Source organism: Phalacrocorax carbo, chromosome 9, assembly GCF_963921805.1.
Source record: "Phalacrocorax carbo chromosome 9, bPhaCar2.1, whole genome shotgun sequence".
NCBI lineage: Eukaryota > Metazoa > Chordata > Aves > Suliformes > Phalacrocoracidae > Phalacrocorax > Phalacrocorax carbo.
The window spans coordinates 32,397,052-32,418,830 of record NC_087521.1 but is presented as its reverse complement, the minus strand read 5'-3'; the positions used below and the strand labels follow the sequence as shown (position 1 = coordinate 32,418,830).

The 21,779-nt window shown below is 44.6% G+C and overlaps 1 protein-coding gene across 1 annotated transcript in view; it reads right to left on the bottom strand.

The window, feature by feature from the left end:
* The window catches only part of RTN1 (reticulon 1), a 123,447-nt gene extending 102,558 nt beyond the window's left edge, over positions 1–20,889 (bottom strand). The window contains exon 1 of the mRNA XM_064461009.1: positions 20,370–20,889. Coding sequence (XP_064317079.1) covers positions 20,370–20,559 — 190 coding nt within the window. The 5' untranslated portion in view covers positions 20,560–20,889. The remainder of the gene's footprint in view (positions 1–20,369) is intronic.
* Positions 20,890–21,779: the final 890 nt, after the last annotated feature.

The following is a 21,779-nucleotide window of genomic DNA, read 5'->3' as shown; positions in this document are numbered from 1 at the left end:
CAGTCTTATAAAACAAAAGAAACACTCCATGCCAGCTTATTCCTCCTTGAAACCAGCAGCATCTTCAGCAGTGCAAACCTCTGGTTTACCTTGCTAAAAAATTGAGTTTGTAGCACAAATATGGGATATGGGATCTCCCTGCTGTACTGCCAGAATTTAAGGTGGGTGAGATTTTGGGGCTCGATAGTTCATTTGGTAAAAAGCTCAGACCTGATCAATGCCAATGTTCAGAAGTTTCTGCCAAATTCAGCCAATAATTTTAGCTAAGAAAAAAGATTCTGTTGAAAAGGCTTGCATTTATTGCACAGTGGTTGTGGCAACTGCACCGCAATTTGTTTATGTGCAAACAGTATCTTTTGCCAAAGCTGTCTTTTCATAAAAATAGTAAATAGTTTCCAAAGTGAAGTGAAAGGAGTTGGCAAGGAAAGAATTTATCACCTGGGATTTAATCAAAACAACTTTTTGTTTGTTTTTTTGTTTTCCCGAGGAAATGGAAAATTCCTTGTCTCAGGCTAACCTGCAGAAATACATATATTTTTAATTCATTAATTAAATCTGTGAACCTGAAGGAAAGAAGCGACTTACTCAGCAGAGCAACAAGACATACAACTGGGCTTGAGAAGCAACGCAAGCCCTTTGTTGGTGCAGAAGTGCCTTGAGGGCCAGCAGCCAGCTTTTAAAATAGCCCTAATTATATTTATAATGGGAAAACAGGTGGAAGTGGTCAGGAATAGTAGGTAGAACCACAGCAGAGAAAAAATGTGACATAGCCAAGTCTTAAAAGTCATAAAATCACAGAAAAAGTCAGGCTGAAAGGGGCCTCTGGACGTCTCCAGTCCAACCCCTGCTCAAAGCAGGGGTATTTCAAAGCTAGCTCAAGTTGCTAAATTTTTTCCTTCTATCCACGCTTGGCTGAATAAAGGGAATAATCTCTTCTTCAACTCACTGGCTTTGCTCTTGTTTATACAGCCCACGCTGCTCACTCCAGCTCAACATACTGACCACCAGAACACCAGAACCTTTGCACATCATTCTGATGAAAGAATTGCACCATGTGTTTGGAATGTACACATGTACGTTTGTGTGAATAAATGCATTATGCAGATTATGCCAGCAAAATTCTAATGACCTTTAAGTTAATAAAGTCCAATAAAATCCTAAGAAAGACTCTAAAAGTGTCTAATACTATTCACTCCCTGTATAGGAAGTGATTTGCTTTCACTGTCCCATAACAGATTTTTTGGCCTTCTCTCAGTAATCCACATGGCACCAAGGACCTGCCACTGGGCCAGACCAGATGTGGGATGGGGAGGGTGACTCAGGGCCAGAACTGGACAGCAGACCCTGGAGCCCTGCCAGGTGTCATGCACTCACAAACACGCTGCATCCTCTCCACAGCTCCCCAAAATACGAAGCTCTCAGCAGGCGGTGTTGTACCTGGGCATCCCTGAAATGTGGCAGCATCTTGTGTTGCAAAGGTGATGTCCAGCTGGATGGGGGCATCACTTGGTGATGCTCAACTGGAGCATCCTCAGGATATCCTCCAGAGATCCCCAGGGAAAGGCACGAGGTAGAACATGTCAGAACCTCTCCAAATTCCTCAGAAATCGCTTTTGTCCCATGGTTATAATGACATTAACTATTATTCCCGCTCAAAACGCAGAATTTGAATTTCAAACTGGATGGAAGTTCTTCCCAATCTTGCATACAATTAAATGAAAAAATACCCACAGTTCAAGACTACTTCAGCAGCATGTCTTATAAACGTAAGTTTAAGACCATTGATTTGTGAAAGAAAACCCAAACATTTGGTAGAAAACACATTAATTGCTAACTGCAGCTACTGAAGGTTATATAAAATGGATATGTTCCTCTATAAATGTGTAAAACAATATTACCCCAAAGCCATATAACAAAAATCTAGGGAGCTATTCAAAAAGTGGATTTTGTCCTCAGCTCGATGAGGGAAAGTGTGTGTTTGCAGTTGAAAATATTTAATAACAAAATATTCAGCACAGGCCAATTTTCATACACTTTCTCTTCTTTGGCCCCTTTTATTTCTTGGAGCTTCTCCCTGCTCTGCAACATTAGACAAGGTCCCCAATCTCCCAAGCAGCAAATCTTTCACTGTACCGCCAGCAGGAAGCAGAAACAAAGAAAGCTGATCCCAGTCAATGCCACCCTGCTACCAGCTCAGCAAGATTTTCTCTGATAGGAACTTAAGCTAAAATTTTCTAATAAGGGGTGCCTGGAGTTTGCTACTCCAAATAAAATCCTTTCTGTAATAGGGGTGTAGCATTCTCAGATGGCAGCAACTGGAAAAGGAGTTAGGCATTCCCAGCACTTCAACGTCTCAGGCCATTTAGGTTGAGTCAGCAAATCACAGAATACCAAGCTTATTTGAAGCATGCAGAGAGTTCTGTTTGAGACCTTATTTTCCTCCGTACATACAGAGAATCGTAAATATTGAAAAACATGAAAATTGGGTCTTTGTATTTTATGAGAAAATACTTGTCCATTCAAAAAGGAAACAACCATCTGGCCCCTCTCCTTCAAGATGTTTTTCTAAACATTCTCCATTTTTTCTTCCCAAATATGTGTTCTCTGCATACTCAAAGGACTGCCACAATCCCCTCTTGTTTATCCATACCCAGTTTCAGATTTCCAAGCCTGTTATTTCTTTCTCTTTTTTCTTACTTAATCTGTCATTCCTTCAGTCAGTGAGTAGAATGTATTCAACAAAGAGTATTGTGTTTTTAGAAAGAATTTGCCTTTTGTTGTGCTTGTGGTTCAAGGGGTTGTGGCTAGCTTGGCAGTGGTGTTTGAAAGGACAGCTTAATAATTTAAACCAACACATAGACCAAGGAATTTTGGAAATATCCATGCCACTAAGATGAATTTACAACATTCACTTGAATTGGGAAATAATCATCAATGTTTGGTGGAATCTCTGCTAGAACAGAAAATGAGTGTGTTGTACCTGTGGAGTCACTTTCCAAACAGATAAACTCTTGCTTTTGTACTATATAAAAAAACCTCTGTAACCTCAGGGATCAAGTAGGACAAGTATCCTGGACCATTGCAGCTGTGCTGACCTTTACAGTGTGAAAAATGGACATTATTTTTTAATCCAGGCAGCCCACTGGTTCTGTCTTACATCAGCAGCAGCCTTTGCTGCTGAGCAGAAGGAAGATCACATATGTTGTGTTTTATATTCATGAAACAGAGCTTTAATTCCAATGAAAAAGTCTCCAGAGAAGGCTCTCTGAATAATGTCATAGCTTTAATCACAGAATCATAGAATCATAGAATTATTAAGTTTGGAAAAGACCTCTAGGATCATCAAGTCCAACCGTCAACACAACACCCCCAGGCCTCCTAAACCATGTCCCAAAGTGCCTTGTCTACATGTTTTTTGAACACCCCCAGGGATGGTGATTCCACCACCTCCCTGGGCAGCCTGTTCCAATGCTTAACCACTCTTTCAGCGAAGAAAATTTTTCTAATATCCAATGTAAACTCCCTGATGCAGCTTGAAGCCATCTCCTCTCATCCTGTCACTAGTAACTTGGGAGAAAAGACCAACACCCACCTCACTACAGCCTCCTTTCAGGTAGCTATAGAGAACGATACGGTCTCCCCTCAGCCTCCTCTTCTCCAGGCTAAACAACCCCAGCTCCCTCAGCCGCTCCCCATCAGACTTGTTCTCCAGACCCTTCCCCAGCTCCACTGCCCTTCTCTGGACATGCTCCATCACCTCAATGTCCTTCTTGTCCTGAGGGGCCCGAAACTGAACACAATATTCGAGGTGGAGCCTCACCAGTGCCGAGCACAGGGGCCCCATCCCTGCCCTGCTCCTGCTGGCCACACTATTCCTGATATAAGCCAGGATGCTGTTGGCCTTCTTGGCCACCTGGGCACACTGCTGGCTCATGCTTAGCTGTCTGTCAACCAAGATCTTCAGGAAAAATAGAGTATTTTTTCCCAAACTTAATAAACAAACTTTTATGAAAAATTGTTGCAACAAGCAACAAGCAGTGCACCACAAATGGTAAAACTACCAGTCTCCTCACACGGTGATCTTTTGTGGACCTTGTGATTCCCCATTAATGCTGCATGCAGGATGAGACTGAGACCAGCAGAAGATGTGGCATTGGAGCAGCAACACCCACTCTTGTTCTGAGGTGAGAATTACAGCCACCCTAACGCCCAGGAGAAACCTAAATGTACAAGAAATGCAAAAAAACCCCAAGCCTCCAACTTACAGCAGAGCTAAGAAAGTGAACGAATTGGCCTTTCCTGAAGCTGGTTCTGACTTCACCTAATAAAATTTTCCACAGGTGGACACATACAATGTTGACACCCAAATGTATCTCATTAGCGAACCTTAGTGTTATTTTCTTAATTTTGATACAGAGAAGATGATACATACATTTTTCAGTGGCTATTACACGTTTAAGTATTAACTAAATCCATACACTGTTTTCCATCAGTGCTTGAGAAATTATTTTTTTGGCAAAGAATCATCTGCCAAGGCCAATGACAAATGTATATGTATCAGTGTCAAGAGAAAATAAGCACTGAAATGGGCACAATCAAGTATGTATAAAAAATGTGTTTGCTCATTCCTCCAATCAAGGATCCTTGTTAAATAATCACGTGACTCACATGAGAGGCTACAATTAAGCAGTACAGCTCACATTCATGATCAGGCCAGAGCCCAAATATAAAGGGCATCATTTCCAAATTTGGCTCACGAGTTGGTCTGAGGAAACGCTGTTTGCTCACTGCTATTAACACAGCTGAGAAGAGGTGCTACATTTCTCAAAACTACTTTCATCGATTATTGCCTCATCCTTTGGGAAGGATGGAAAATTTTAGCTAAAAGAATCCGCTGGAAAAAAGTCATTTCACTAAAACTGGATTTTAATTTTTTTTTAATTAAAACTGTTTCCAAGTAAATGTATTTTTTGTTTTGGAAAACATCAAAACCAAGTGTCAAGTATTTAAAAATTCTTTTTTTTCCTCTGATGTCATTCTTATTGCTTTCACCATTTTGTCAGAGGGCAACAGTGACTCTGCACATACCCAGTGCAGAGTTACCCACTACACTGAATGACAGTGGTGATCCCAAGGTCAAAGCTGAAGCCAAACCAGCACTTGTACAAAGGCATTACAACCTCACTCTAGAGAGGATACACCTCAACAAACAGCTCTTTTCGCCCTTGTAGGGTGTCAGGGTGTATTTCTACAGCTCACAACCATAGAAGCCCAGCCAGCTTCCCCTGTAAGATGCTCCAGCCACCTCTCACTCCAACTCCCAACATCCTCCCTTAGTCTGCTCTGGCCTTTGGTACCAAACATTTCAAAAAGATATTTAATAAGATGGGCCTCAAGACTGACTGAGGAGCCCCATCAGCAGCTCCCATGCTGCCTGAGCATTTTCCTTTCAGCATAAGCTGTCTGCTCTTTAGGTACCACATGGCGTGCCACGGCTACATTGCCCTCCACCTTCTCCAGCTCAGCCAGCAATTTTCAATGTAGTACTGCATTTTACACTTCATTAAAACTCAGTCAGAAAACAATCAGTATCTTACTGAAGTAAACTATCCAGTTTGTCTTCACAGTCTACGTTTATAAATAGATGATGCATTTTTCCCATTTTCCATCTACCTTAATGTTCTTAACAATACCAATTAGATCAAATTATTAAGCCTGTGCTTGCTGTATCTTTTTCCCTTTCCTACTTCTTTGGATGCAGGCACTATGCTGTTAATCTCCAACGACCACTGCACACTTCATCTTCTATTATTTCTTCCTGTCAAGCCTTCATTTATTAAAAATCCTTGTTATTACTATTTTATGCTGAAGATTGCTCTGTTCATCCATTTTAAGCCATTGAATGCTATGTTTAGGTTTGCCTGCAGGAGTCAGTTCACCCCCCAAGGAAAGCAGGGCTTTTCGTGCAAAACAAAAAGAAGTTATTTTTCTGGAAAAAAAATAATAATTACCATCAAAAGCCACTGAAACACAAAGAATTCAGCCATTCCTACTTTTCTGTGACTCATGGTTGGCGTGCACTTTCAAATGGTAACAGAAGAAGCTGCTGGTTTGAACAGGACAGGGACCAAACTGAGATGGGAAAAGGAGAAATTACGTATTTCCCGCTGCCATCGATCACCCCAGCTTCTAGACTTTTCAAAAAATAGGGCCAGAAAAGCCTGAAAGGCATCACCTAGCTCCATCGCTGGACCCAGGCAGCGGCACCGATTCTTACACCATCTGGGCAACATCCCTCTGCACTGCCTGTACAGCCCTCCGGCAAGGGAGCCTCAGCCACCCTGCAACAACCTGTTGCAACCTGCCCCCTCCAGCAACCTGTGTTTCTCTATCCTACACATCCACATTTGCCAAACATTTTTTCCAAATGACTAACCTCTATCTCTTACGTTGCAGCTGAAGCCGTATCCATTCCTGCCCACCATGCACCTGGAGATTAGGTTGACTCAGGCTCTTTTCTTGGGCTTTCATGTACTTAAAGACTACTCTTGTTCTGTCCCCCAGTAGTTCTCTCCTTTCACTTAAACAAATCTAGTTCTTTCAGTCATCTCTTCTAGATCATGTTTTGTTTCCCAGACATATGATCACCCTGGTTGCTCTCCTCTGGACTTTCTGCATTGGTCCTGAAGTGTTATGCTCTGGACTAGACACATGCTCCTCTGCAGGACATTTGTTGCATGATGCACACAAAACCCCCATCGCCATATCTCAGTGTGATTTTTGCTGTTTAGCAACAGCAAAACAGTACAAGCTTTGCAGCCTGTGGTAGCTTGCGTTTGACTTGTGACCCTCAACACCCCAATCCTTCTCCAATGGACTCATCTGTGGTTCCTCATCCTGTGTTTCTGAAGTTGGCTCTTCCTGCTGAGATGCCCTGTCCTTGCTGAACCGTTTCCTATTTACTCAGATCATTTATACAGACGGCCAAGATCATTTGGAGTTGTCATGGTCTTCCTTGTAGTTTCCCAGTGCAAGATGTAGGAGCTGGAGAGGTTGGCCGGTCTCCAAGGGTCTGGAGAGTGAAGCCATTGCATTGGGTGCTGCTGTGGCACAGCACTCCTCCAGGTAGTCCTTGCATGGTGAAGGGTTGAACAAATTTGCCTCTGCCTTAAAGAGCGAGGATTTTATGCCCTTCCAGTTGAGTAAAAGAAATAACTGAAAAAATAAAATTAATTCAAAAGCTTTTTTAAGAAAAATTTTGTTAGTAGCTCCAATGAAACAAAGGGTGGGGGGAGATGGTTTTGCTAGGAAAGTCTGTCTCCAGAGCTCATGAGCACAGGAGGAAGGCACCTGCTCAGTTTCTAAGCTCAACCCCCTACTACTACAAGCATCACTTTACCTAATTCCCTCCATAAACTGATTGGACTCCTCTTGAGAGTAGTTTGGATTTCTTCTTGCTATTCATCCTTCTCTCCACCCTCACTTCCTCTCCTCCCCAGCCTGAACCCTCCTGTACAATGTATACAATTTTGTCCTTGTGCCTACACTGACTTTTAGCATAGCCCATTTCTGCTGGCTGTTTGCCCCAAGCATCAGGAGCAATCCTTCCCTCTAAACTTCCTGTCGGAGGAGGTGAGAAACCAACTCCTCTGACCCATCTTCTCAGAAACTGCCTTGAACCAGGCACAGCAGAGCAGTTATGACCAGAAACCTGAGCAAGGAACACTGCAGGCAACATGGTGTTTTGCCCACATCTAACTTTTCCATTTCTAAAGGCCACAAAAGCCTGGGTCACCTGTGCTGGGTGCAGGAACAGAGGATTCCTGGGAAGCCTTTGACCTTACCTGGTCTGGCAGTTACCACCAGCCAGCAAAATGGGTCTGAAATTGGTTGAAAACTTCTGGAACAGCACGCTTTTTTCTAAAATGCTGGTTAAAACACAGAGCACAGCAAGGCTGAGGAAGGGGTTGTCACTGCAGCTCCAAGGCCAGGTCGGGAAAGGGAACCTCATAGCTTCTAAAGACTTCACATCCTGCCCACAGAGGAGCCTGTGCTGCTTTCCTGCTCACACAAAGCGAGAAGGGGAGGGCTTTTAAAAAAGCAGTTGTCGTGTATAGAGCCTAAGAAGGAAGAGTCAGATTTGCTGTCTTCACTGGCTTTCCTTCCCTTGCTCAGCACCAATAGGCAAGACACATTTTTAAGTAACAGAGGGACCACTACATAATTATTTGAATCCAAGGGTGCTGGGCAGCTGCCAGGTCAGGGAATGCTGATGGCCTCATGACTTCTTCACCACAGTGGTGTCAAAGTCATCTGCCAGAAAGAGAAAAGAACCTGCTTGGTATTATAGTTCAGCAGCAATTAGATGGGCTGGACCAGGAGGCAACTTCATTTTCACCAGTGACAGAGAACCAAGGTCACACTCCTGTGGAGTGCATTAAATAGGTGCTAACAAATCCTACTTGCTAGTGCACTAGCTCTTGGATTTCATGGGTATTTTCAAGCTGAAAGTAAACTGTGTTGCTGTCGCTGCTCTTCAGACAGCAATGGCAAAGAATAAGTCATAAATGCAGGGTTGAAAGTAAGCATACGGACTGCAGTTGTTTGTATTTTTCCCGACATCAGCAGGAAGTGGAGCTATTGCAAAATAAATTCTGTCCTGTAGGAAAATTTCATATTATTTTCATTTTTCTTTTCATCTCAAATCAAGGGGAAACAGAAAAACTTTCTATGGAAGAGAAAGCTCCGCAGAAAAAATGTTTGGAAATGTTGAAACACATTGTTTCAGCAAATTTAGGCAATGTCAGTAGAGATGGCAAATAACACATGGTATTTCCTCTATGTTGTTCAGTTGGAAGGGTGAATGTCTTTGCAAAACATAACTAAGGATCCTTAATATGAATTTAGATGTGAAAAACAGGTGAAAAAAAAAAACCAAACTATCTTCATGCACCTAAGTAAAAATAGCTGCCCTACATTTTTCAGGAAAGAGGAATGACTTTTTGGAGTCTCAGCCTGAGGCACCTCACAAACTGACTCAACCATGATGAAGCTGAGACCCCGTTGGAGCAGCCTGCACCGCCTGGGCCTCAGCAGACCCAGACCTAGTTCAAATGCAGCTGCTGGGGACTATTTGTAAGACCCGTCACTTCAGTGTGCATCAGTTGTCCCATCAGCAAAATAGTAATAAAAGTATCTACCTCCTTATGCCTCCCCAGAATGCAACCTGAGGAACACCAGCTTAGTCTTGCTTCTGTGCTTTTCACTGTCGCTTGGAAAGCAGTTGGCAGAGAGCGGACCAAGAGAAAGCAAATAGAAACACGGAGACAAAGCAAGGCTCCAAGTACTACAGCCTTGCTAAACTCCTGGTTCCAGTAAATATCAAAGACCCAAGTGGGTTATGGGCAGGGGAAGGAGAAAACGGACTCCTAAGAAAGTGCTGGAGGATGTGGCATTTCCATTTCCAAGATGTTGCTGATATGGTGAAAAATCCCTTTTCTGTTCATTTAGCACAGCTGGAACTTTGCTAAAATCAAACCCTCCCTGTGAAATATTTTTTGCAAATCAGCACATTCTGCAGCACATTTTTCTTCCCTTGGCAGGGAGGGAGGCGTCAGGAGTTACCACCCGGCTGTGATGACACCTCGTAGGAACAGGGAGAAGAAATTCCTGAAATCATTATTGCTGAAACTCAGGCTTTAACCAATATAGCAGAGGCACCGTGTCCACTCGCTGCTAACAGCTGCAGGCAATTATCTGCAGGCTGAGATGGGAAAACATGTAACATATTTTATGCAGATGTCAGACTTCGAGAACAAGTAGTAGAAAAGGGAGCAACCGAAGCTGCACATCTGGGACCAGTTCACAAAACTGTGTAGAAACAGTTCGAGATTCATCCTGTGCAGATCACATTAGAAATTTTCTTGATGACAAAGGAAAAAGAAACGAAGCTCTTCTGTGCATCTTCTACTCTTTAGGGTGCAATCAGAGCACATCTTCAGCATTGCTATTAGCATTCCTCCACCAAAGAAATCTCAGCAAAGCATTGAGCTCACATTTTCAAAGATGATGCTGGAAAGCTTCCCAGATTATATATTTTCCTCTTTAATTTATACCCCTGAGGATAATGCTAATGAAGGCAAAAGTGGTGAAACATCCTTGGATCCAGGTTGATTTATTAACAGCGGTTGCATTATTCTCACTTGGAGAATGATGCTGGTGTCCCAAGCTTCCAGAAAAAAAAAAAGTGTTTGCTGGTAGGTTATCAAATACAAGTTGAAAATGTACGTGCACAGCAGATATGCATAAGTGCATTGCACAGTATGATTCATCTGCAAAACATCTAGCATGCTAGATACTCTGTTTAAAGTAGGTTAGAAGAACGATTCATTAAAAAGCAACAGCAGAGAGAAAGGGGGGAAAATGAAGCCCAAACTCTGAAATGTCCTACTGGGAATTACGTATTTTCTTCCCACTCCTTGTTCAGCTCTCTCTCCTCAGGTCGCTTTTTAGTAGAGTTTGGATGGCACAGGGAAGGACAACGAGGTAAAAATACATGTAGCTAGACAAATATTACAAATGCCACCTTCATGGCAAAGCAGTTCTACCAATATTCCAGGGATTATACATGGTCTGTTTACCATGTTCAAAGTGAGAGCAGATTGCGAAGATTTTACACAGCATAAATTGCAAAGCCCATCTCCTTAATTCTGACCTGAAGTTCTACTACACAGCAACTGAATTATAAAGGTTAATATCAGAAGCACTTTGAAGAAAAAAAATTCCCACAATGGCAACTAGCTTTTACTATGATAGCCACTCACATGAACCACCGTAATCTCCAGGTGGTATTTTTTAGGGTAAGGAAAGGAAAAAAAAAAAAACCACAGAAAAAAAAGGTGCATGACTTGGCAATTCTAAAATACAATGGAGAACTCTGCAGTCCAGAATTAGTGCTTTTAAAATGGAATTTATGTGTACTTGGAATAAATGTCCTACTATAAAACCAAATGTAGACAAGGTAGATTTCTAAACTCTGCTACCAGCAAAATCAGGTGAAACATATGAATTGAAGTGGTAATAATTTGAAAATATTTGAGGCTGACTCCTCTGGGACTTCTGACTCTCACACATCATCTTGGAGCTTCACCTTTGGGCCCAACACCTTTCCTACAAACTAATTATGGTCTGAGAATCACAGATTATACACACACAGTTTCAGGGTAACCAGGAGGTTCTGGGAAATCAATTCTATTTTCAACCACAGTGATACTTTTGCTAGAGCAGTAGAGAAAACAGCAACAACATGAATGCTGCATTATGACTGTTTTAAAGAACTGCAAAAGCTGCAAAAGAGAGGAATCAGCCTCAGCTTTAGGTCAGCCCCACATCAAAGGTGACTCTCAATTAAAGTTCAGTGCACAGCAATATTGCCATTTAGAGCATCTATTTGGTCAATGATGTTTTCTGAAGATATAAACCTTTGTAATAAGAAAAAAACCAGTAAACATGGTACATCCTGAGACAGAGATAAGCACTAACCAGAAGATGAAAAAATGGCGAGCCGAATTGGGATACACATTTTTGTAACTTTTATAAGGGGCAGGAGAAGGCATTTCCCTTTTTACTACAATCAGTCTGCAAATAACATGATTACTGTTCATATCATACAGCTACACCCAGGCACAGAGTAGTTAAGCCTCCAGTTCAGCTGAAGTGCACATTTAAGCACACTTTTTTTTAATGCACATTGCTGCGTGTTGCATTGCGCTTCATTGCTGAAGTCAACAGGAATGAAAATATCCTGAAACGCAAAACGATTCCTACACACATGAGCAGCAAGGGCATCTCCTCTGCCTCTAAATTAAGGCCATCAAGGGAAAGACCTAATTAAGACTTATTGGAATTCAGACCCCCCTGTACATCAATAGTCAGTGGAGAGATGGTACCTGTGAAACCTCACTGCACCCTCCCACAAAGCACATGGAGATGCTGCTCGGTAGATCGCAGCAGAGATGAGACACACTGCTCCCCAGGATAGCCTCCTGTGGGTTTTCACCTCCCACCCTGACCATGACCTCTGTGCACGTTCCTCGTGCAGGGAGGGGGACACAGCTGACCCGAATATGGATTAACACTTGCATAGTGGTGGCAGACTTAGAGCAACTTCTAGGCTTTGATCAGGATCTAGCCCTTTGGCCTGCCAATAAATTTGGGATTAAGAGCATTTCCAAGCAGAGGTGCTCTGCTGGCTATATGTGTGTCAGGACCTATATGGGGTGAGGGACTCCCCACCTCCCTGGCATACAAAATGCTGCCTTTGGTGGGTGTAGGCATCCTCCCTGAATCAGCCTTGCTACCTCCAAGCTGGGGGTAAGATTAGGCCTGTAAATGGCAAAGCTTCCTTGCTGATTGAAAGCCATAAATGCAGCCTGTCTCTCCAGCAATTCCTTTACAGCTGCCCCCGAGTGCTTTTGGGAGCAGCGTGTAAGGGACTAGGCTCAGCAGAAGAAAATCAGTACAAACTCGAGCGGCTCAGGCTGTCTGCAGCCCCTCTCTGCACAGCTGTGCTGCAGAGGCTGCCCAGGGTGAGGGTTTTTAGGCTGCTTGGTCGTACAGCCAGTGACTAACACAGCTCAGGCTGGGAAAGGTTGGGGACGTTGTTCAGATCTGTAACTTCTGCATTTGCAGCTTTGCAATGTGCATATGAAGGGTGCTTCGATGGGGTGAGGGAGAGCCGCCCCGGGCTGTGTTTGGGAGAGAAAGCACTGCCAGTACTGCCGGCGAGAGGCTCCGGCCTGGCCCCACGGCCAGAGGCTGCGCCCTGGTGCCACGGTTCCTCCTCCTCGGCCACGGGGCTCACCCAGGGGCACCTGCATGTGCACCTGAGACATGGACTGATATTTGCACAGAAATAAACATCAGAGACGGGACGCACAAGATCCCCAAGGGCTGGGAGCAGGAAGGTTTCCAGCCTGACAAGGCTGCCCCGTACATTTGCTTTTTACTGGCTGCAGTTAACAAGCCTTTCAATGTCTTTAAAGCTACCAACAATAAATCAGCTGCAGTCAATAAATTCAGCACTGCTGAAAAATAAGACATAATTCATGCCCTGAATGGCACAGTAAAGCCTCAAGCTGACATAACTCCGTGGGTCTGCAGAGTCACCCTGGCCCAGAAAGCATCCCTCAGCAAGCATCCCCCTGCGCTCCGCCCTCACCTGTCCCCAGGCAAACACCCCGCTGCAGCGCTGCATCCGGGACGGGAGTCACTGCTACGTGAAGCAGATGTTGGGGATGCTGCGGCCGTTAATAGCAATTGTGTTGAAAAAAATCTCTGAAGAACCGGCTACCTTTTCTGATACGAGATCTCATGATAATTGCAGGCCGTGTCAAGGACAGGCGTCTCATTACAGCAGTGAAAGAAACATTCAAATAACTCTTTTAGCAGCTGTTATTTAAATAAAGATGGAAAAGCCTAGTTTTAAGGAATATTAAAGTGTAAAGCCAATACTTATGAGATAACACCTTAATATTTGAAAGAGACGCTCTTATGAAGGCTGTAGGCATTTCCAACAATTTTTGGTCTCACCTGGACACACAGAAAACAACATTGTTTGTCAAAAGACACAACAATAACATTATAATGATCTTAATTCCAGGTTTTCAATGTCTTTAAATGTTAATTTTCACATTGCTGTAATGAGCTAGGAGAAAGGCCTCCATTTTACACACAAGTGACCTGAAGCAGCCTGTTCTAATGGGTAATAAAGCAAATTTATTCATGATATATCTTCTACTTCATTTATCCCTAAAGTTAGAAAAACACATGCTCACCTTTATGCATATGCTTGAGACCATTCTAATTTTTAAAAGCAGTTAAGAATGAGCTTATGTTCCATATAATTAGGATCTTAAATACTTTATTGAAACAAGGAGGACTGAAATAGATGATTAAGGTCCCCTCTATTTCAAATCTTGTCTTGCAGGTAAGTGCCAAGAATTTATTCTCACTGTTGAAGGTATGGGGTTTCTTAGGTGAACAGGCTGACCAGAAATCATAAGTGCCTTAAAAAACCAAGAATACTAAATGTAGGGTGTGTTCCTGAGTGCTGAATCATGCCAAGTCTACAGCAGCACATGTATTTATTTTCCCTAAATTAGCAAACTAATTACAAATAATACTTCATTACTTGAAACATAGTTTGCTATGTGATGGCCGCCTTCTCTTTTTAAAAAGCAATAAACAACACAAGAAAAACAAGAACCCCCTGAATTTTGTAAGCAGCCTTGAGCTGTCAGTAAGAGAATACAACATGAAAAACATAAGAACATAAATGCTACATTATAAATGAAAAAGGCTTAGGGGGTACTTGGCCCATTTTAGAGGTACCGACTACTCAGGAGGGAAAGTGAGGCAAATACCTAAGAAGTCACCCATTTAAAAACCTCCATTCCCTGTTGATGATGTGGACCTGCAGCACAACTCCTTGGGTATTTCAGGAACTTTGAGCTAAAACACACGTGCACAAAGTAATTAGGCCTTGGGGCCAAATTAGGTCTCAGGGCCTAAAGCAGAGCCAAATGCTAGTCCTGAGCATCGCAGGTCAACCCAGGCCACGCAGCTGGGCCAGCAGCCTTTCAGGGGACAGTCTGTGAAGACATGACTAACAGATGTGTGGGATCTGCCCAAACTTTTCCAGGAGGACTGAGCCAGAGGCAGCACCCAGGCATTTTCTGGGGTTGCTATCCCCAGGCAGACTGAGACCACACACTGAGTGTGCATGTACTGCACAGTACAGTTTGGGGGGGGGGGGGGGAAATCTGTAACACATCTCATTGAACAGCATTTCCAGAGCTGCAGAAAAAAGGCAGATGTGACTCCCAGGAAACCTTACACTGGTGAGACATAGTGAACCACCCAGCCCAGGGGAGACTCGCAGCCCAGGAAATACTGCAACACGCAAAACCCAATGCTTGCCGCAACTGGGACATCCAAAGCCTCTCTCCTCCATGCCATTCTCCTCCTCCCCATCCTCTGCTCCTCAGTTCCTTGCCTATAAATAAAATATTCCATTACTGAGCAATGAAGATTAAAATAAGGCAGGTAAGACACCCTTCCTGGTACTATTACATTCTTTCATCTGCCTCATCCTCTTCCTGAACTCGTCTGCAGCCCTGAAGGCTGAAGAAAACCCATCAGCATGGAAGTCAAAGCAGGGATGGAGCTACCTGCATCCCTGTGGGGAACAGGGCAAAGACAGCTGCATTTTGATCTGTATGGAGTTGAGAACTACCTTGCTGCACAGATTTTAAACCAGGAGATTTTATGCACCTCTAATCATGCTTTTCATCCCCAGATGCAGAGCACTTGCTGGAGGATCCCAACACGAGCCATTGCTCCTACTTTACCCAAGTGGGAATGAAGGATGGTATTTTAACAGGAATTTTTTTAGATGACTGATTGTGGGCTGTGATGAAATGGCCACTTTGTCAAGCTTCATGAGATTTACAGGAACAGAAGGATCCAAGAAGAAATCCGCTGTGTTTCTGTTCCTCTCTGCAAAATCTGCTTGTGCTCACAGAACTCCAGGGGATGGGGAAAGCATCCACCAAACAATCTCCATCACCTACACTCCCACCAGTATGTCAGAGGTTTTGAGGGACTAATCCAGGGAGCAGAGAAAAAATAAATTCTCTATGTCAGGAAGGACTGAAATGTCAATAATAGAATTGGTATGAATATATACACTTCCAAAGTGATATTAAATACAGCCTCAGTTGGCTAAATCTGAGCAAGATTGCCTGGCAGTTGAGGACGTATTTCCAAACAGCTGCTTAGGCTCCCCTGTGGCATACGCTTAGGTCAGTGAATCCACCCTATCAAGACTTTTTCTACAGCAACCCGAAAAATCAGGGTTTGGATCTTGGCTTTTACAGCGCACATGGCCTTCAGCAGTACATCACCATGGATGCTTAGGGAGGGGCAGCTCTTGCAAAAGCAATACTTGGAAAGGGGTGGGAAGGCCACAAAGAACAGCTGAGCCAGTTGTCTTGGGGAACCTGCTGCATCTGGTTGTGTTCTTACATCCCCTAAAAGCGTCAGTGCCAAACCCGAGCAGTGCAGACACTCACATTCATATCCACTTCTCTCTACCCAGGTGAACCGCAGGGCTCTCAAACTGCCTGAAAAACACCAAAAGCCTCTTTCATGTTGAAGTGTAAAGCCACCAGTAATCCACCCTCTCCAGTAACTGAAGAGAAACAAATTAATTGAGATTTACAGGTGAAGCATTACCAGTATAAACACAGGCTGATGCTAGGAGCATCTCACTGCAGCCCCTTTCTGGCAGGGGGTTTGGTGGATCAGTTTGTGGTGAGAGCATGTGGGTACAGGGCACAAATTTTTAAACTCAACCTCTACAAACCACAGGAATTAGAAAGGTTTTATAAAAGTGTCTTTACTAAAAGCTTTAAGCCTAGATGGTCTGTCCCCATCACAGAGCAACAGGAGCCAGGATCACTAACGGTCTTGTGCACAACAGCTACACCCATCGGAGCATGAAGTGCTCCCAGGATTTGGTATCCTACTGCCCCCAGGAGCAGTAGGCAGAGGCTGCTCCTCAACTTATCTGCCTCATCCAAGCAGCTTCTAGTCCCTCCTTCCCACCTCGCCTTGCTGGCACATACCACACAGGTGCCATCCAGTTATATCATAGAACTTTCGTGCCACTGAGGCACCCTGGGGGATCCCAGCCAGCCCCTGGCTGCTGTTCCAGAACGGTTCCCATAGGCCATATTTGCCACGCCATGGTATCCCTGTAGACATGTCCCTGTAAACCACACTGCAGATATGCACCAATGCACAAGGCTACATACAATTTCTGAGATCGTGACACAGGAATCACCATCTGAATGAGCTCCTGCCCTTTTTCCCCTCTTTCTCCCCCTAAATACACCTGCACCATGGAGGTACAGTCCATTCTTACGTTCTGCCATTTCTCTAAAGGAATCCATATGTATTTATCCTGGGGAATGCCTGGTAGCCTGTGTAATATTTTTGGAAATAATTCTTTTCAAGGCATTTTAATCACTGTTGATGTATAAAAATAAATAACAGAATCTGTGACCAGATGGTGTGTTGGGTGACATGGGGCTCTCTTCACCAACATGCAACTGCTCACCAGCCTTTCAGGACTGCTTCAGGCTCCAGTCCTTGCAAGAGCTGCCTGAAAGCTCCTCTCAACCTAAACCAAAACCACCTTTGGGAAGAAGAGATGCTCTCCATTTGAGGGAGAGAAACATTTTCAGCAAAACCCAGGTGCCATGTATAAAAGCAAGAGAAACTGCTTTGTCCCTGCCCAGAAGCTACTGGAGTCAATCTTCATTGTAGCTCTGCAGGAGAAGCAGACATGGGATCTGCAGCTCCTTATTGCCTTGACTTTGCTTGAGAAATCTCTGAGCTTTCTATTCCTTGTGGGAATTTTTTTCTGCACTCCAAATCATTGCCGATTTTCATTGATCTGAAGAATGGGGAGTGAAATCCATTGCTTTTCTTCATTCAGAAACCACTCACAAGGTTTTGACAAAAGGCCAGCTTGGCTCAAAGCCGGGCCCATGGCTGGCTTGAAAATATTCCTGAACCTTTCAACAATCCCTGGCTAGTTTTCAAACTTAAAACAAAAGCCAAGATCAGGGAAAGTTTGCAAATTTTGAGGTTGTATAAGAAAACTTCTGTACAACTTGTGATAAATTCCCACCACTTATTCTCAGTTGTTTTCATGCTGGGAGAATCTCTGAATCTCCAAACCCTGCTCTTGCCTCAAAGAGCATAACCATATTTTTCACAAAAACAACTGGTCTGAGAGGTGTGGAGGAAGATATAGGCTGTGTCAGGAAACTACCTGGAAAACATACCGTCCAGTTTGCTCTTGTTTGAATGCATTCTTCCTTGTCTAAAGTGTCCCCAGGAGCACCATTATATAGGGAATGTTGTAAGTTTATGGCAGTGTTGTAAGTTGCTGGAGCTAGGTATCTCCTGCTGGGTCCATTCCTACAGCTTAGGAACAGGCAGGAATCCCCCTCTGAGCAGGAGAATTAAAGAGTTTTCTGAAATACTTGGCAGTTTTAGATATTCAGCAATATGACAGACCTCTTATTCAGCAACTTAAGAGTATTTAGTCACACACGGAGAAGTGGGAAATTATTTACTTCCCCCAGTGAAGGGAGCAGGAGCTGTAGCTGTCTAAGTAATGTGGAACAGAAATGCAGGTGCTGCAGCCACAAACAGAAAAGGAGACTGCATGCGCAGGACTGCACTGGTTGGGATGCTGCTCTGTCTGACATGGTCAGCTAGACACACACACAACCACACAACAGTTACTTATTAAATGGGAAAAACAAAATGGGAAATGTTTAGAACACAGTACTACTCTTATGATATTGCTAATTTGATAGTCTGTCCATCCACAGCTAGCAAGAAGCAAAAAAGGTCTGTATTGCTCACTTTTATCTCCACCTTGCCAGATTGACACCTGCAAACAAACATGTCTAAAGCCCCTTTGCAGAGGATTCCAAAAGCCAAAAATTTTTTCCTTCTCTTCTTCCTTTTCTTTCTTCTTTCTATTTCTTTCTTTCTGTCTGTCTGTCTGTCTGTCTGTCTATTCTGTCTATTCTGTATTCTATAAGCCTGAAGCTACAGATCAGGTTAAGCCTGAAGAAGCCTTCGTTAAATGTAAGCAGTATCACAGTCATTCAACTTAATGGGGATTTACACTATTTAAGAGACCACCCCTCTTTGTTCTGTATGCTAAGATTCAGCATGGGCATATTTTTATCCATCAGTGAACAACAAACGCTCACCAGATCTTTTCCCCCTTCTTCATGTCATAATACTGTTGAGACAACCCTACCTGGAGACCCTAATCCTGCCCCCCTTCACACACACACCCCCAACACCTGGAACAGCCTTTACATAGCAAGCCATCTGCCTCTCTCTCTCTCCAGTAAAAAGTCACGTTTCACAACCTACCACTCAGATCAGCGAATGAGCAGCACATCAGCAGATTTGCTGCCTGCTCAAAGCTACAAAACAGCAAAACATTTCCCACATCAGCTGATGGGCGTTAGATCCCATTTTACTACTGAACTCAGTAGCATCAAGCAGACAGAAAAGCACCAGGGAAACATCCATGTTGAGAGCACACACATGCACAGATGCACACTCAGACCCTGAAAAAACCATACAGATGGGTATCAGTGGAATAATACACGTAGTCATGCAGACTGTGTTGTTTCTGGCCAGCAACTCATTGTGCTGATTGACTGGAGGGGATTAGAAAGGACTCAACCCAAAAACGCAGCTCCTAATGCTCCTGCAGCTATTGCATAACAGAGACCGACTCCCGTCCCAAGCCCTGACCCTCAACTTACTCAAGGCAAGTTTAATGCTGTCGGGCTGCATAATGGAAACATCTACTTCCCAGTGATGAGGAATCTAGACGGGATACACCAGCTTCCCCAGGTCTGGGTTATTTGGTTGTTTGGGTTCTCTGATCAGCAGCAATAGGAAAGAAAGTACGGGAGTGTCACCAGGAAGGAAATAGAGTAATTTTATCCCAAATATTTCTACCAGGAGCTACTAGAAGCTTTCTGGGGTTTATTAACAGATATACACCTGCTATTAATAAACCCACTGAAGAAAGGAACCCTAAACCAAGAGAAACCAAATACATCCCAAAAGCAAGCTGCAAATCAGTGCACCTGCAGACCCTAGCTAAACTAAATGCATCTTAAGTCAAATGCGCCTAAAAAAACAGAAGGAGGAAAACACAGCAACCAAAAAGTCCACGATTAAATGGGTAAATGTCTCAAAGGCATGCAAGAAATATACAAACACTTCAGAATTGGCACTCCATTAAAAGCTACATGTTGAAGTAATATAAGGGGCCGTGCAGGAACTCCAGGTGCACGGGGAATAGCTGAAGTAACTCCTTTGAGATCTGTCACTCCAGATGTGTACAGGTGTTCGACAAATGAGGACAGAGCCCACCAAGTCAGGTGAAATCAAATGCCCTCCAACATTTGCCTGAAATCTGGATGCCCTGTGCCTAGCAAACTGCAAAGAGCTTTAGGGAACTTGGCTGGGTCCTGCGTCCCCCCTCCCCCCACACCAGCAAAAATGAATATTTGCAAAGGCCGCAATTGCTCATTATTTTCTGTTTTCCTGCGTGCGCTCACTAACTCCTTAGTAATGTTTCCAAGCAGCCAGGCTGGGAGAAGAACCGGGGAAGGGACAGGAACGAGACAACCAGGAGATGCTGCTGCCAGGGCCCCTTTGTTGAGCATCCCTCGGTACCCCTTGCCTTTTACCTGGAGATGCAGTCGCCATGGCAACGGGCGGGTGTTCCCTGGCAGAGCCGAAAACCAGCTGTTCCCGCTGCTGAGCCCCATCTCCATCCCGCAGCGGAGCCCCAGCTGCATACTGGTCTGCCCCGTCCGCAGCCCAGTGCACCCCAGTGCCTGCCAGCAGCAGGTCCTGGGGGTCCGGCGGGGCTGACATGCTGCCTGCAAGGCGGCCGCTGGTCTCCGGCTCTCAGGTTGCAGCAGGAGCCACCAAAAAAGCTGCGGTGGCCACCGAGGGCTGGATGGTGCTATGGCCGCACTGGAGTCTGGCTGGCTGCGGGGACTCGGAGCCGCTGCCGCTGCTGTTGCTGTATCTCCACTAGTGCTTATTACGCAGGTGAAAATGGCTTGTTTAGTTGGAGCCTTCCAGCCCTTGCGTCACCCTGTGGCTGGCATATCACAGGGCAGGAATCTGCCAGCCTGGCTGCTGCTCTCCCCCGTTTAACTGCTTCAGCAGGGTAGGCATCGGCTTGTGTGTATAAGGGAAGAAATGTCGCCTTCCAGCCAGGCACACACCTCCCCCTCCTCTTCTGCGCTCCCCCAGACAGCACACACCCCCCTCCTCTGCATCCCCTCTTCTCTAGAGCATCCCACAGAGTGCCGCAGCCAGGCACAGCAACGCGCCCACCATGGGAAAGCCGCTGGCTCCTTCTGCACCTCCAGGCTCAGCAGAGAGGGGCAAGACAGCCCACGGCGAAGCGCATCCTCAGAGCTCCCCATTTGCCCCTCCCGCCAGCCCCCAACCCAGTGGAAGAAGCCGCGCTCTGCTCCCAAGCACCTGGGTTTGTTTACCCAGTTGGCTCCTTTCTGTTTGCAGCCACGCCAGAGAGATGATCACAGCTTATTGCATCTAAATGACACTTGTCAAAATAAACTCACAGCAGGTGTCTGTGTGCCTTTTTTTTTTTTTCCTTTCCTTTTTTTTTTTTGGTGTGCCATTGTATTTGCTTGCTTACAGAGGCAGTGTGAACTCTCAGGGATCCTTGCTGTCACTGACAGCAGCAGTGGCATGAGAGACTGCAAAGGTGAAAGTACAGGGCAGGCTCTGTGACACTTCCCAGGTGACTGGGAACCAGTATCCTTGCCATCCTTTCACAGATGAGGGAACAGAGTTACCGGATCATTCCTGCATTGCACGGAGCTCCAGCACTAACAGGTTGAAGTAAGGAATATACTGTCTTGCAGAGGGACCTCTCTGTTGTGATGTGACAAGTCAAGCTACGAAGTGGAGAGGTAGAAGACTCGGCATCCATCTGGCTCTTTGCCTGTTGCAGCGACAGATCGCCAGCTGTGATCTTTATGTCACAGCATCCCTAGGCATGCTTCAGACCCTCTCCAGCTCCAGCATGCTTATGCTTGGGTTTGAAAACTTAACAT